General features: G+C 36.7%; 1 protein-coding gene across 1 annotated transcript; it reads left to right on the forward strand.

The window, feature by feature from the left end:
• The first annotated feature begins 5694 nt into the window (after positions 1 to 5694).
• Positions 5695 to 7131, forward strand: LOC126681724 (uncharacterized). The gene is made up of 5 exons (XM_050377275.1): positions 5695 to 5805; positions 5943 to 6173; positions 6268 to 6375; positions 6570 to 6587; positions 6706 to 7131. Exons 1-5 carry the CDS (start codon positions 5695 to 5697, stop codon positions 7129 to 7131), a joined length of 894 nt encoding a protein of 297 aa, XP_050233232.1.
• The last annotated feature ends 7211 nt before the right edge of the window (positions 7132 to 14342 follow it).

The raw sequence follows: 14342 nt of genomic DNA on the forward strand, positions 1-14342 counted from the left end.
CGGCGCCAGCCTGTTGAGGGGGAAGTCTTGGATGCTGTTCGCCTTTATCCAATTGAATATCTACTTGATTTTGATAATGACAATCAACACAAAGTATTCTAACCTTTTTATTAAGTGTGCAGAGACATTATAGAACACTTGGAATGATTATATCACCCCTCTAGCAAAAAGTCAAGTTTTGGAATTTTAGGCTTCCAGACAAAGTTGGCGAGTGCCAACTTATGTTCGCGGGTGAGAACTATAGTTGGCCATTGCTAACTCTAGTTCGCGGGTGCCAACTTTTCCAGACAGCAACTCACTGGGATGTCTCGCGGGTGCCAACCTTTATAATGGAAGGAGCGAACCGACTCCCGAGCGCGAAGCATAGAGTTCGCGGGTGCGAAGTGTGGATGACAACAAGACAACAATAACGGTCATATCATGTACCAATAAAGAGATGACACCTAAGCAAAAAGAGCCGTTGGGCCATTTCCAAAATCATAGTTCGCGACCGCGAACTATAGTTGGCGACCACGAACTCATCAACATTTCACTTTATTGGGAATGCTGCTTTTGTTGCTCCTTGGGTCACACAAAAGGAGTAACGGGAAGATTGTTTTGAGGGCTATAAATATCATACCTCTATGTATGTATGAAGGTTAACAACTTAGGCATTCAAACCCTCAAAACAAACTTCAACTACTTGTGTGAAAAACCTTTCAAAACTAGTTGGTTGTGAGTTATCCCGTGAAACTCAATTGTTGTAGTTTGTTTGGTTTCTAGATTTGCCTTAGTGAAAATCTAGAGTTGTTGTTGGTTTTGTTAGTTTTGCCCTTTGTGAAAAAATAAGCATTTGTATTGGTTTGGGTTTAGCCTTGGAAAACCTATGTTGGGAGTGAACTTGTCAAAACTCCAAGTTTAGTGGAAACCTCTAGTTTGAGGGAAGTGGATGTAGGTGAATGTGTTAATCACCGAACCACTATAAAATCTTGTGTCTACTTCTCTACCCTTCTCTAAACATAGTTTCCAATCGTTTTAATCTGCAAAGTTTTTAATTAGCAACTATTCAACCCCCCCCCCTTCTAGTTGCACCCTTGGTTTACAATTGGTATCAAAGCTTAGTACTCTAGTATTGCTTAATTCAAGAGTTCAAAGATCCAAGTGCAATGGAGGATTCAAGCTACATTCGAAGAAGTCCATTCTATGATGATTAGAAGAATGTAAGTGATCAAGAGATGGAATCTTTCATCAAGAGATACAACATCTTATTAAGAGAAAGCTTGATAATGGAAAGGAGAAGGTGTTCCATAAAAGAGCCTTCAAAAAAGAAGACATGAAATGTTTTCATTGTGGAGTAAAAGGACATATTGGAAATGAATATCCTAATTCAAAAAGAGGTTCTACAAGATGGAACAAGAAGAAAATTCACAAGACTTGGGATGATGACTCAACTAAGGATGATCCTAAAAGTGATGAAGGAGAGAACACTCAATGCTTCATGACATTTGAAGAAACCACCTCCAAGGTAAGTGATGCTCCTCTCATTTCGGATTATGGTAGTGATAGTGATGATGAGAAGGTTGAAATGATGAAAACTATGGCTAAGAAAGTAAATGATTATAAAAGAAAGCTTTCAAAAACTAAAGAAGAATTTTCTATTCTTGATGCTAAGCTTAATGATTTTCAAAAACAAATTTTTTTTGAATTTACAAAATAAAGCTTTACAAGAATCTTTACTTCAAATCAATGCTTCAAATTTTACTTCCCATGAGACTTTAAAAAAGGAAAATGAAAAGTTAAAGAATGAAGTAAATGAGTACAAATCTTCTTTATCCAAGCATCAAAAATCAACTATTTTTTCAAAAGAAGATTTGGGAAATTTAGCTAGTTCTTCATCATCTCGTCCTCCTAAGATCTCATTTAAGAGTGCTAGGACCACTCAATCTTTTCATATTGATGTGGATCCTCTTATGGAGTGTACATCCTCTAGTCCTTCAATGACTAAGAAGGATGATAGTACTTCAAAGGCTAAGGCTAATGCATCTAAGGATGACAAGCCTCAAGCTCCTAAGCCAAGCATTTCTATAAGTGCAAGGGCCCAAGCTATTAGAACAAGCATTCTCAAGAATGCTAAGCCTAGAGACTCTAACCTCAAGGGACAAAAATCTAAGGTTAGATATGCTTACACCTACACAAGACAACCTCATAAATGTTGTTCTTGTGACCATGGTAATCAACCATCTCCTAAAGCCTTGAGATTCAAGCCTAAGAAGGCTAAGTCATCTATTCAATGCTTTTATTGTATGGAAGTTGGGCACACAAATGGTAGATGCTATATTAGAAAAATTCATTTGAACATGGTTCATTTGAATGGCTCTAATACTAACCCACAAGGACCCAAGTACATTTGGGTACCTAAAATTGGTTGAACTTATATAATAGGGCAAAGGCAAGGCCATCAACGGAAATGAATCATGGTGTGTGGATAGTGGATGTTCAAGGCATATGACCGGAAATTCAAGACTATTCACAACACTTCAAGCAAAGAATGGTGGCCATGTGATCTTTGGAGACAATGCTCAGACAAAAATTATGGGTATAGGTAAAGTTGGTAAGTCTTCTAGTTCATCCTCTTGTATTAAAAATGTTCTTTTAATTGATGGATTGAAGCACAACTTGTTAAGTGTAAGTCAATTGTGTGACAATGGGTTAAGGGTCACTTTTGACTCTAAGGGTTGTTACCTCATTCAAGTGAGTGATAACAAGACAATCCTTAGGGGAGAAAGAAATGACAACATCTACACAATTGATTTAAACTCAACTTCTAACCATACTTTCAAGTGTCTTATGACTATCAAGAATGAGCCATGGATATGGCATAGAAGGCTTGCTCATGCAAATATGGAGTTGATTGAGAACTTGAAGAATGAAGAGTTAGTGAAAGGACTTCCGGATATATCTCTTGAAAAAGGACAAAGTTTGTTCTTCATGTCAAAGTAGGAAGCAACACAAATCATCTTTCAAGGGAAAGAAAGGTGTAAACTCATCTATTCCCCTTCAATTAATTCATATGGACATTTTTGGACCATCTTCCATAGGAAGTTTAAGTGGTAAGCACTTTACTTTTGTCTTAATTGCTGATTACTTTAGATTTTGTTGGGTAATATTCTTAGTTCATAAGGAAGATGCTTTTAAAGCTTTTAAAAGTTTTTCAAAATTTGTTCAAAATGAAACGGGTTATTTCATTGTTAGCATAAGAAGTAATAATGTTGGAAATTTTATAAATCCACTCTTTGAAGAGTTTTGCAAAAATCTTGATATTTCCTTTGCGCTCTCTTCTCCAAAATCTTCCCAATTTGATGGGATAGTTGAAAGGAAGAATGAGTCACTTGTGGAAATGGCAAGAATTCTTTTGAGTGAATATAATTTGCCGAAATATTTTTGGCGGAAGCCATTAATACTTCATGCTATATTCAAAACCGTATTTTGAAAAGACCCTGTTTGAATAAAACTCCTTATGAACTTTGGATGGGAGGTGTACCTAATATCTCTTATTTTAGAGTCTTTGGGTGTGAGTGCTTCATGTTGAATATAAAGAATAATCTAAATGAAATTGCCTCAAATTCAAATGAAGGTATATTTTTAGGCTATTTTACAAGAAAGAGGGCTTATAGAGTCTTTAACAAATCATCCTTGATTGTTGAAGAATCTAAATATGTGGTCTTTGATAAATATGATCCACTTGATGGGAAAGGTGTTTATTATATTGTAGATCATTTTGATTCATGTGACATCAATAAAGAGGAGGTTCTCTCAAATGAGCCAAATATTGAAAATGATGTTCAAATGGATTAAGAAGTGCCTCAAGGTGTGGATCAACCAAAAGTCTCAAGAACATCAAAGAACCACCCGAAGGAGCAAGTAATTGGCGGATTTCAACAAGATATATTTACTAGATCTAAAGCCGTTAATAATCTTGCTTACCTATCTCAAATAGAGCCAATGATCAATTGAGAGGCTCTCAGTTTTGAGTGTTGAGTAATTGTTTTGCAAAATGATCTCAATCGATTTGAAATTTTTTTTGTTAAAGTGTTAGCTCTTGTTTTGAGTGTTTATGCATGTTAAATGTTTGGACTTTATGATCTGCAATTCAATTTTATCTCCCTTGATTCATAATTGTTCTTTTGTGTCCACTCATTATTATCTTGTCTAAAGTGTTTTACAAGATTGTTTAATTTTTTTTTACTTTTATTTTTTCTCTCTTGCAATTATTTCAAACTAGTCATATATTCTTGTTTTACGTTTTTCTTTTGACAAAGGGGGGAGAGAAATCATATGATGACATCACATGAATGTGCTAAAATGTTTTTTATTTCATATTTCTCTATTTTGGTGCTAAAATGACTAAGTGCTTAACTTATTTACTTTTCAAGTCATTTCAATTATGTGCTTAAGTTGAGGGGGAGCCAAAGTCAATTTGAACTCTCACTATACACTTGGCCATTTATTTTAGTTGATCGTCAAAATCAAAAAGGGGGAGAATGTTGGCCTTTATCCAATTCAATATCTCCTTGATTTTTGATAATGACAATCAACACAAAGTGTTCTAACCTTTTTATTAAGTGTGCAGAGACATTATAGAACACTTGGAATGATTATAGCACCCTCTAGCAAAAAGTCAAGTTTTGGAATTTAAGAGTTCCAGACAAAGTTGGCGAGTGCGAACTATAGTTAGCGACCGTTAACTCTAGTTCGCGGGTGCCAACTTTTCCAAACAGCAAAACTCACTGGGATGTCTCGCGGGTGCCAACCTTTATAATGGAAGGAGCGAACCAACTCGCGAGCGCGAAGCATAGAGTTCGCGGGTGCGAAGTATGGATGACAACAAGACAAGAATAACGGTCATATCTTGTACCAATAAAGAGATGACACCTAAGCAAAAAGAGCCGTTGGGCCATTTCCAAAATCATAGTTTGCGACCGCGAACTATAGTTGGCAACCACGAACTCATCAGCATTTCACTTTATTGGGAATGCTGCTTTTATTGCTCCTTGGGTCACACAAAAGGAGTAACGGGAAGATTGTTTTGAGGGCTATAAATATCATACCTCTATGTATGTATGAAGGTTAACAACTTAAGCATTCAAACCCTCAAAACAAACTTCAACTACTTGTGTGAAAAACTTTTCAAAACTAGTTGGTTGTTAGTTAGCCCGTGAAACTCAATTGTTGTAGTTATTTTGGTTTCTAGATTTGCCTTAGTGAAAATCTAGAGTTGTTATTGGTTTTGTTAGTTTTGCCCTTTGCGAAAAACCAAGCATTTGTATTGGTTTGGATTTAGCCTTGGAAAACCTAAGTTGGGAGTGAACTTGTCAAAACTCCAAGTTTAGTGGAAACCTCTAGTTTGAGGGAAGTGGATGTATGTGAATGTGTTAATCACCGAACCGCTATAAAATCTTGTGTCTACTTCTCTACCATTCTCAAAACATAGTTGCCAATCGTTTTAATCCGCAAAAGTTTTTAATTAGCAACTATTCAACCCCCCCTTCTAGTTGCACCCTTGGTTTACAGATGCCAGTGTCAGAATCCGAGTCATCCCCAACGCACAGAGGTAAATAAAAAATTTGTATTTCTTAATAATAAATGTGTTATATATAATATTTTTCTAAGTCATAGTGATTTACGAGAAACAGGAACAGGTTGCTCGATACAAGCATGGTATCTAGAGAGTTGCTGGAAATCTTCCAGAGTCGGTGGTGGGCAATACGCATCGCTTGGAGGTTTTTGCCTGAGGAAGCTGTTTCTTTTTACTTCGAGGAGTTTAAGGTAATTTAATTAAAAAATTTTATTTTTTATCTATATTTATTAGTTTAATTAATTTGTTAAAATTAACATTTTTGCTGAAAAAATTCTTTTGGGAGGACGAATTTGAGGAACGAGTCATCTGAAGTACTTTCGAGAAGTATGCTGCGAACCGGTATTCTGACAGGCTGTCCACCTACAAGACTTCTCGTGGGAGAGCTGTGTCTATTACAGACGACGTGTGGCAGGCCTGGAAGAGAGTTTGGGACTCTGATGAGGCAAAGAAGAAATCGGCCCAGGCGCGGGCCAATCGGATGAGCGAGACGGTCGGAGCTGGTACTGGACCGGTTCGACATACCGGAGGCTCGATGTCTGCTTTGAAGCATAAGGCTGTTTTGTTATATTTCCTTTATTTTAATTACTATTGCATTTTGTGTTATATTTTTTTGTTAATTGAACTTATAAATTACTAAATTTGTGTGGCAGGCTAGGGAGCTAGGGCATGAGCCGACACATGCTGAGGTGCACAAGCGGATGCACACTCTGAAGGCTGACCCGGCACGATTCATGGACGAGCGCGCGAGGATTGTAGCTGTAAGTATTTCTTTAAAATTTATTGTCTGAAACTAGTATTGAAATAGTTTGAGTAGTTAAATAGTTTGAATATAATAGGTTAATTGTTTGAATCGCGTAATCTATTTTGTTTGAATTAAGTAACTTTGCTGTTTTTTAGAGTTAAGTGGTTTTGTTGTTGATATGTGATATGTTGTACAATTTTAAGTTTGCAGGATTTCCCTGAAAAATGGGTGATGTTCATTTTATAAACGAAATGATGCCGGATTTTTATTAAAAATAACGTTAAAGTTTTAGTTGTACAAGCATCAGAATTCATATTTAACTAATTGTTTTACGTTGTTTTTGTAGGAGCGGTTTGAGCAGGAGATGTTGGATGCCACACAGACAGCCGAGGGGAGTACTGCATCTACCCCAGTGGACCCAAACCAGGTTTATCTCGCTGTTGAGGGGGTGAAGAAGCGGCGTGTCTACGGATTAAGCTCAGTTGGTTCTGAGTTCGTCGCCTCTCAGCGGGTTACTTCTAGTAGACGACCCGACCGCTCCTCTCAGACCGTGTCGCTAGCCGCCGATGAGAGATTCCGTACTGATCTCATCGCTCAGTTCGCGGATACAATCCGTGATCAGGTCCAGATTGCGGTTGCAGCGGCGATGCAGCAGATGCAGCAGCGGCCCCAGGGAGATGTGCTACCCACTCCTCCATCACCTCCACCTTCACCGGCTTTTGATGACGTGTCACAGATGACAACACCACAGACTTGTAGTACTATAGTGTAGCAATGTTTTTGTATACAGTTCTGATGTATCGTACGTTATATATATACATATATATATATATATTTAGTATTTTTAGTGTTTTTTAATCTTTTTTACAATTTGTGTGTTATTAAACAGGGTTTATATTTAATTAAAAAGCCAGAAAACGGAAAAATTCTGCCAAAATAGTTTCCATTTCCCGGCAATCCGTTGCTAAACGTAACCCGTCTTTAAAAAGGTGCGTTTAGCGACGGATATTGGCGACGGATATATCCGTCGCCAAATGCGTCCCCTGCCGTTGCCAACCGCGTCGCCCCGCGACGTGTTTAGTGACGGACAGTCTCCATTTGACGACGAAAATGTTTGGGGTGTCGCTAAACCGTTTAGCGACGCCACGTATGCCGACGGATTGTATCCGTCGGCAAATCGGTCGCTAAACGGTTTAGCGACGGAAAACGGCATTTTAGCGATGGAAAAATCCGTCGCTAAAATGTTGTATTTTAGTAGTGATGTGAGTTACATTTTACTTTCATGTATTATTCTTACAAGCTATTTGATATATAATAGATAGTATTAGCAATTGCATCGCATATTATATGATTTGATTGTATAGTATATCGTTGGATTGATTGTTTTTAAGTATGAGAATCCGGTGTGCGATCCGAGGGAACAAGTCACCTATTGGGTTTCAATAGACTGTGTGATTACCAGTGTCGGGTATGTCTTAGAAAATAGAATTAGACTAACCTTTTGTGTTAGACACAAGGTTAAACTCGGTCGAACTATCCCGGAACCTATGTCTAGTGGGTTGAACTCGGTCGAACTATCCCGTAACTCGCATATTGATCGATCTATAATAAGTACTAGTATAGGTTAAACTCGGTCGAACTATCCCGTAACCTTACCAACAGGATTTGAGAAATCGCTATCGCTTATGTATACTAGGAAATACCTAGATTAGGATCGTTATAAGATTAGGGGTTCAATCGGATCAAATACTTGGCTTCTATTGTATAATTGTATGTATGTTTTATTTTCAAATGCGATGTTATTTTTATAATATTGTTAGTAATATGTAATCTCATTCAGCATAGTCTGACCCGTTGTATTTAACAATTTCAGGTGCTTAGAGTTTGAACTTGGCTAGAGTCCACGTTTTGGGTCCGGAAGTCTTCAGTTGCATGTGTAGTTCCTGACTTCCGTAGAGCTGCAGTAGTAGTCCTTAGTTGACAGAGTCGTGGCCTGTGACAACAATGTATTGTGTTATTATTTATGCTTGTTGTTGTTTGTGTATATCTTTTTCAAGGCTACGTCAGATTTGTTTTGTTTCACGGCATTAGTTACCTGTGATATGACATAGATGCACTAGTATGTATATAGTAGTGTGGGGCTAGAACGTACGTGGTACGAAAGTTATACGCCCATATGTTTGATCGACCGACTAGTGTATACATATGTATATATGTTTGTATAATTTCTTTCGTCTGTATGATCGTTATGTGATTGTTTATTTGCGAAAAACGTTTTAATGGTTTTAGGCTTGCTACGGGTTTCGGAGCTACCACTCCCATTCCCTAGCGCCGGTCTCGGCTCAATAATTTGGATGGTGACAAAGTTGGTATCAGAGCAGTCGGTCCAGTTACCGCTGCTAGTATATATTTTGAGTGTAGTTGGTCGAAGAAACCATTGCCAGTCTGTGAATATGTTGTTTGACCTTGGGCACTCAGTCATTAGGTAACCCAGGAACGACTGCAACTATAGAGTCGAACCCTAATTGTTTGACTCGTTTGATTTTGTGAGTTATTATTGTTATATAGAATGTGTATGTGTGAGAAATGCTTAAGTGTCTGTCATGTTCATAGATAGGTTATTTGGGCTTTAAGTATATAATTCGTATCACAAGTTAAGTTATCAGCTATTATGGAAATTGGTTTTGGACTGTATTTCACACCTAAGATTATTTTTATTCAGCATGTCTAGGCAAAACGCAGCTCAGCCACATGCTGTATCGGAAGACGAGGAAGTGCCTCATATCTTTTAAAATGGGTTTTATTTCGAAGTTGGCGGACCATCTCCTCTAGAATGGATTTCACACTGACACTGGGAGATCACCTGATATCCATCAAAATGGTTTTATGTCAGACAGTGATAGGTCTTTTGTGGCTAGGGGTAGGACTCTTTCACCCGAGATAGAGTATAATGAGGAGAGTGAAGAAGAGCCAGCAGAGGAAGCACAGCTGAGCAAGATCCGCTTGAAGAAGATCCAGTAGAGGAAGACCCATCCGATGAATATGATGTTCAACAGTATAGAGGTGAACAGTTCTAGGCTGATGTACATAGGTATCGTTGTAATACCCCGTATTTTTATAAGCCACATGTAAAGATTTTATTAGTTGGGAATACGTAAATTTAATTTATAAGTATCCCTAAAAGTATATCGAAATAATATGAGTTTAAAATTTAAATATCAATTTTAATAAAGGGATATGAACGAGACTAATAGAATAGAGAATACGGCTGAATGTCGTATATAAAAATATATTGATAATTAATATATCAATATACCCTCTAATTGAAGAGTTTATTATTTTGGATAAAATCTCAAAGTTAAAATGTCGAAATTCGAAAGTTTCGACGTTAAATTAAAGATATAAGTTAATATATATAAAAATATATATATTAACAATAATATAAGAATAAAAATTTAAAAAAAAGAAATGAAAAGAATCTGAGGCGGCATGAGGTCGGGGGTTCGAACCCCGATTCTCCTCAGGTCGTGGTTTGCCTGATTTAACTTTATAAAATGCATACTAATCCCCACTAACCCCCGCTAACAACTAATCCTAAAATAGGTCTACCTCTGATAAAAAAAAAGGTAAGGTTTGATCCTTGATTTCTTTTCTTTAATTAATTTCAGTTTTTAACTATTAAATATTATTAATTATTCCAAAGTAATATAAAATAATTTATAAATTCCGAACAAATAATTTTGGTGTCAATATTCGTGAAATAATTTTACGAAGCTACCGTCAAGTTTTTATGGAATTTGCACGTAGTAATTTTAGTCATGCGGGACTGATTTAGACCCAATAAATCTTTTGGGGTTTATTAAAAATAAAATATAAGCCGGATGCGAATAAAAATTATATTTTTATTCGTTTTATATTTTATTAGATTTTTGGATAAAGTTTTGTGAAATTCGGAATTAGTCTCCTTTTAGGATACGGTCGACTAATTAAAATCAGAGTTAAAGTGCATGATTGAGCTAGTAGTAAAACGTACTCTAGCCAATATGTATATATATATATTTCATTTGCTTTGCAAATGAATACAGTGATTCATTTCCTTCATTTCAGAAGGAAATGAAGAGCAGCTTATGCTCTCAGTGTGCGGAGAGCTAGGTTTCATCGCGACGCGATCCATGTCGCGATTCTGACTTCGATTTTTTCGATAATCCGCACGTATTCGAGGTAATAACCGCTATTTTGAATTCGGTTATTTATAAATTGGATTATAATTATTATTATAACGTCGACCGTATCGAATCGATTGAATACGAATCGATTTAAAGTTTAAATTGCGAAATTGGATTGAGTTTAGTGTCGTATTGATGTTTGGATTGAGATACGAGTTCAGAAGTGGGTCGGGGAGGCCTGGAACAGATGTTCTGTGGCTGTACACACTTGTGCGTACGCACAGCTACTGTGCGTACGCACAAGTGAGCTACTGTGCGAACGCAGACTAGCTAAACTGTGCGAACGCACAGTAAGCCTACTATGCGAACGTACAATAGACTATGCGGACGCACAGTAAGCCTACTGTGCGAACGTACAGTAGACTTCTACTCTGCGGGCGAACGGTACCTACTGTGCAGATGCACAGTAGGTTAGCCGAGGGGACTAATTTGGACATTGTACCAAAAATGATTCGGTTCAATCTGATTTGATTAAATGGGTTCGGTTAGATCTGGTTCGATTTAATTGGTTTGATTTGATCCGGTTTGTTCTAATCGATCCAAAAGTAATTTAAATGGACTAATAAAACGTGAGCTTGGACGTTCAAATATTATAAAGAATATTAAAGTAAAGATATTCAGATTATTAAAACGTTACGACGTTTTAATTAAGTTATATGTTATTTAAACCGATTAAGAGAAATAAAATAAAAAATAATTGGCTTATTAAACGTTACGACGTTTTAATTAATTTATTGATTGATTAAATCGATAAATGGAAAATGGATTATAAATTTATATCTAATAGAGTTAGATATTATAAAAAAAGTCATCTATAGACAATGATTATTAAAGTCTATCGTGGGCTAGCAGGAGCATACGCTTTTGGGGGACATCTGTTTTGTGAGTTTTACTTTGTGGTATTTATTTTTGAATATTTACATTAAAAGTGTTTTAAATTATAAATCGCAATAGTATGAAATTAGCCAAGAAAGATCCATTGGAACAAGCTTCCTATTGGTTGTCAATAGGAATGTGTGATCACCAGTAGTGTTTCTCGATATGAGTCTATCACTAACCTAGAGGTCAGTTAAGTCATTGGACGTTGGAAGTGCTAGCGACAAAGACTTAACAATCCGAGATGGCAGTAACGGTTACTGTCACAGGTAATACTGTGATGGCAGTTTCATGGTTACGGTCCAGACACCCGGATTAGACGGCACTGATTTAGTTCATGCTCTAAGGCCCAAGTCGTATAGACTGATACCTATACAATAGTCTTCCTTGTAGGATTTCATCTGGATCAATTGATTGGTAACATTTTACATGTATTTGCGATTTGAATATTCAATAGTATCATTATAGACTTACTCAGAAATATTTATATTTCTGACCCTCTCCAATGTTTACCTTTCAGGTTATCAAGGTTTGAGGTCGGACTTCCATAATAATTCTGAAAGTCAATGTCCACCATACCTCTAGAGCTGCAAGTAGTTTGGTACGGGAAGTCTGTCTTTCTGTTTACAGTAGTTCAAACTATTTTGATAAACTCTAATTGAACTACTGTATATAATATATGTTTGAAAAGATGCGTGTGTTCTAAAATGCTATGACCAGTTGTTTGAGAGCTACACTGGTTTTATGTTTTTAGCATTTTAGGATTGTATAGGAAACAGGGCAAGTACATCATATGAGATTGATGTTTGCGCTCTGGTTTCTTGAAATACAATCGGGGCTTTAAGAACCCAGTTTTCAGAAATGTTTGCGCTCTGATTTCTTAAAATACAATCGGGGTTTTAACGGTATTTTCTGAAAACAGATCATACGTGATGTATGGTCTCGATTTGCGAAAAATTTATAAAGGTTTTTAGGCTTGCTATGGGTTTTGGAGCAACCACTCCCATTCCCCAGCGTCGGTCGCGGCTCGAGTTTCAGATGGAAATCGGGTCGTGACATTCGTAGTTTGAGAGAGGATGCAGCTGTGAGAGATGGTCAGGCAGAGGCTGTCCTGAAGAAGATTAGGAGACAGATGCGTTCTTATTCGAGGGGCATGCTCTCAATTAGAGCATATACTATGGAATTCCTGCGGATGATTGAGAAGATTCCTGAGCTGAATAGGGATAATGAGGAGGCGAACCGTAGGTATGTTAAGGGTTTAGGACCCAAGTTTGTTGGGTTGTTCGGCCATGTGGATGAGCATTATGGATCGCTGTCTTCTAGGTCTCGTGGGATAGATATCGATCAGGCGCGAGTTTTATCCAGTTCTTAGAAACCGCGCTCGTGCTACTTGGAACCAGCCTTTGTTTGTACCTATAGGTGGGGCAAATGCTAGGAGGAGAGTTAGGGGACGACATTCCGCTATGGTGATTAAAGAGCCTAGCGTTCCACATCAGGCACCCCCAGGTATGATATGATCGATATCCTTTGTGTGTTTGTATGCTTATATTTTGTATTGTTTCGCATTTATATGTGTATTGCATAGTTAGAATTTGATTGATAGGATGCATATATAGAATAGTGTGTAGTGTAGCTAATGCCGATAGAGATAGATTTCAAGTATCACCCGCTTAAGAAAGAAACACTTATACAAAATTACTAGAATAATAATTAAGTTAAAAACACATAATAAATCTATCGTGAAACATAATTCCTATATTATGTTTTAACTACTACGAAGGATAACATGATTATCGAGGAAAAATCGTTGTGAATGATTGATACGTGTGCCTAAGGGCCATGTTATATAAGTTGTGATCGAGTAAGTGGATTGTGGATGTCGAAGAAGAACAGTGTTAGTCGCGAAACACTTAGGTAAGTGTTAGCGGATAGCGAAAATATCGATATCGAAATCATAATACACTCCAATAATTAATAATAAAAAGCCTATATTACCGCAGAGTGTGTAGTCTAGAGGGACTTACTATCTTACAAAATATATGAAAACCCTATGATTTTTACAGTGCAATTGTGCTCAGACATCGCATATGGCATGTCATAATCACGTTAGCAATGCATACAAGTATTATTATCTATATAATATCTATAAAAAGAATGATTTTCAAAATGTAGATCTTGCATCATACTTGTATAAATATTGAAGAAATCATGATTTTATCGAGCAACTCTTTGGTGATGAGAGGTGTCATCACTCTGAGCTACAATTGTACTAATGATTTCAAACGATTTAAAATAAGTATTTGAAGTGAAAGAAGGATGGAAAAGTTGGCAAGCCAATTTGATTTTTTGAAGTCGTATCTGCTTTGTGAGTAAACTCAGATGTAAAACTTTGTGACAAATAATAAAAGATTGTCAATAAGTAAAAATTAAGAATCTTAAAATAAATCCCAATAAAAAGAATTAATCCATGTTGATAACGATGTTCTTATGGAATCGATGAGATGGGGATAAGATATCGCTAGAAATTTGGGTGTAAACGAAAGATGAAAAGTAACGAGGCGTATGACCCGAAAGAGTAAAACAAGAGGATGAAAGTTATAGTTTGGCTAAGGACTATGGAAGGTCAGCCAAAGTATATACATGTCAGAAAGATATGTACGACATGTAGCGACGATAAGTAAGGAAATGAAGACACGAAAGATGAATGTAACTAAAAGAGGAGGATCCAACGTTATACGGACGATTGGCGAATGAAATTAAAAAGAAAGATGTGATGAAAGTTCAAGATTGACGTCAATAGTCAAGGTATCAGAAGTATATAACGATAAAGGTAATGAATATGTTAGGAGATATGAAGTATCTTAAGGATCGAGAAGAGTAA

This window comes from Mercurialis annua, linkage group LG5 (genome assembly GCF_937616625.2).
Source record: "Mercurialis annua linkage group LG5, ddMerAnnu1.2, whole genome shotgun sequence".
In the NCBI taxonomy this organism is placed as follows: Eukaryota; Viridiplantae; Streptophyta; class Magnoliopsida; order Malpighiales; family Euphorbiaceae; genus Mercurialis; species Mercurialis annua.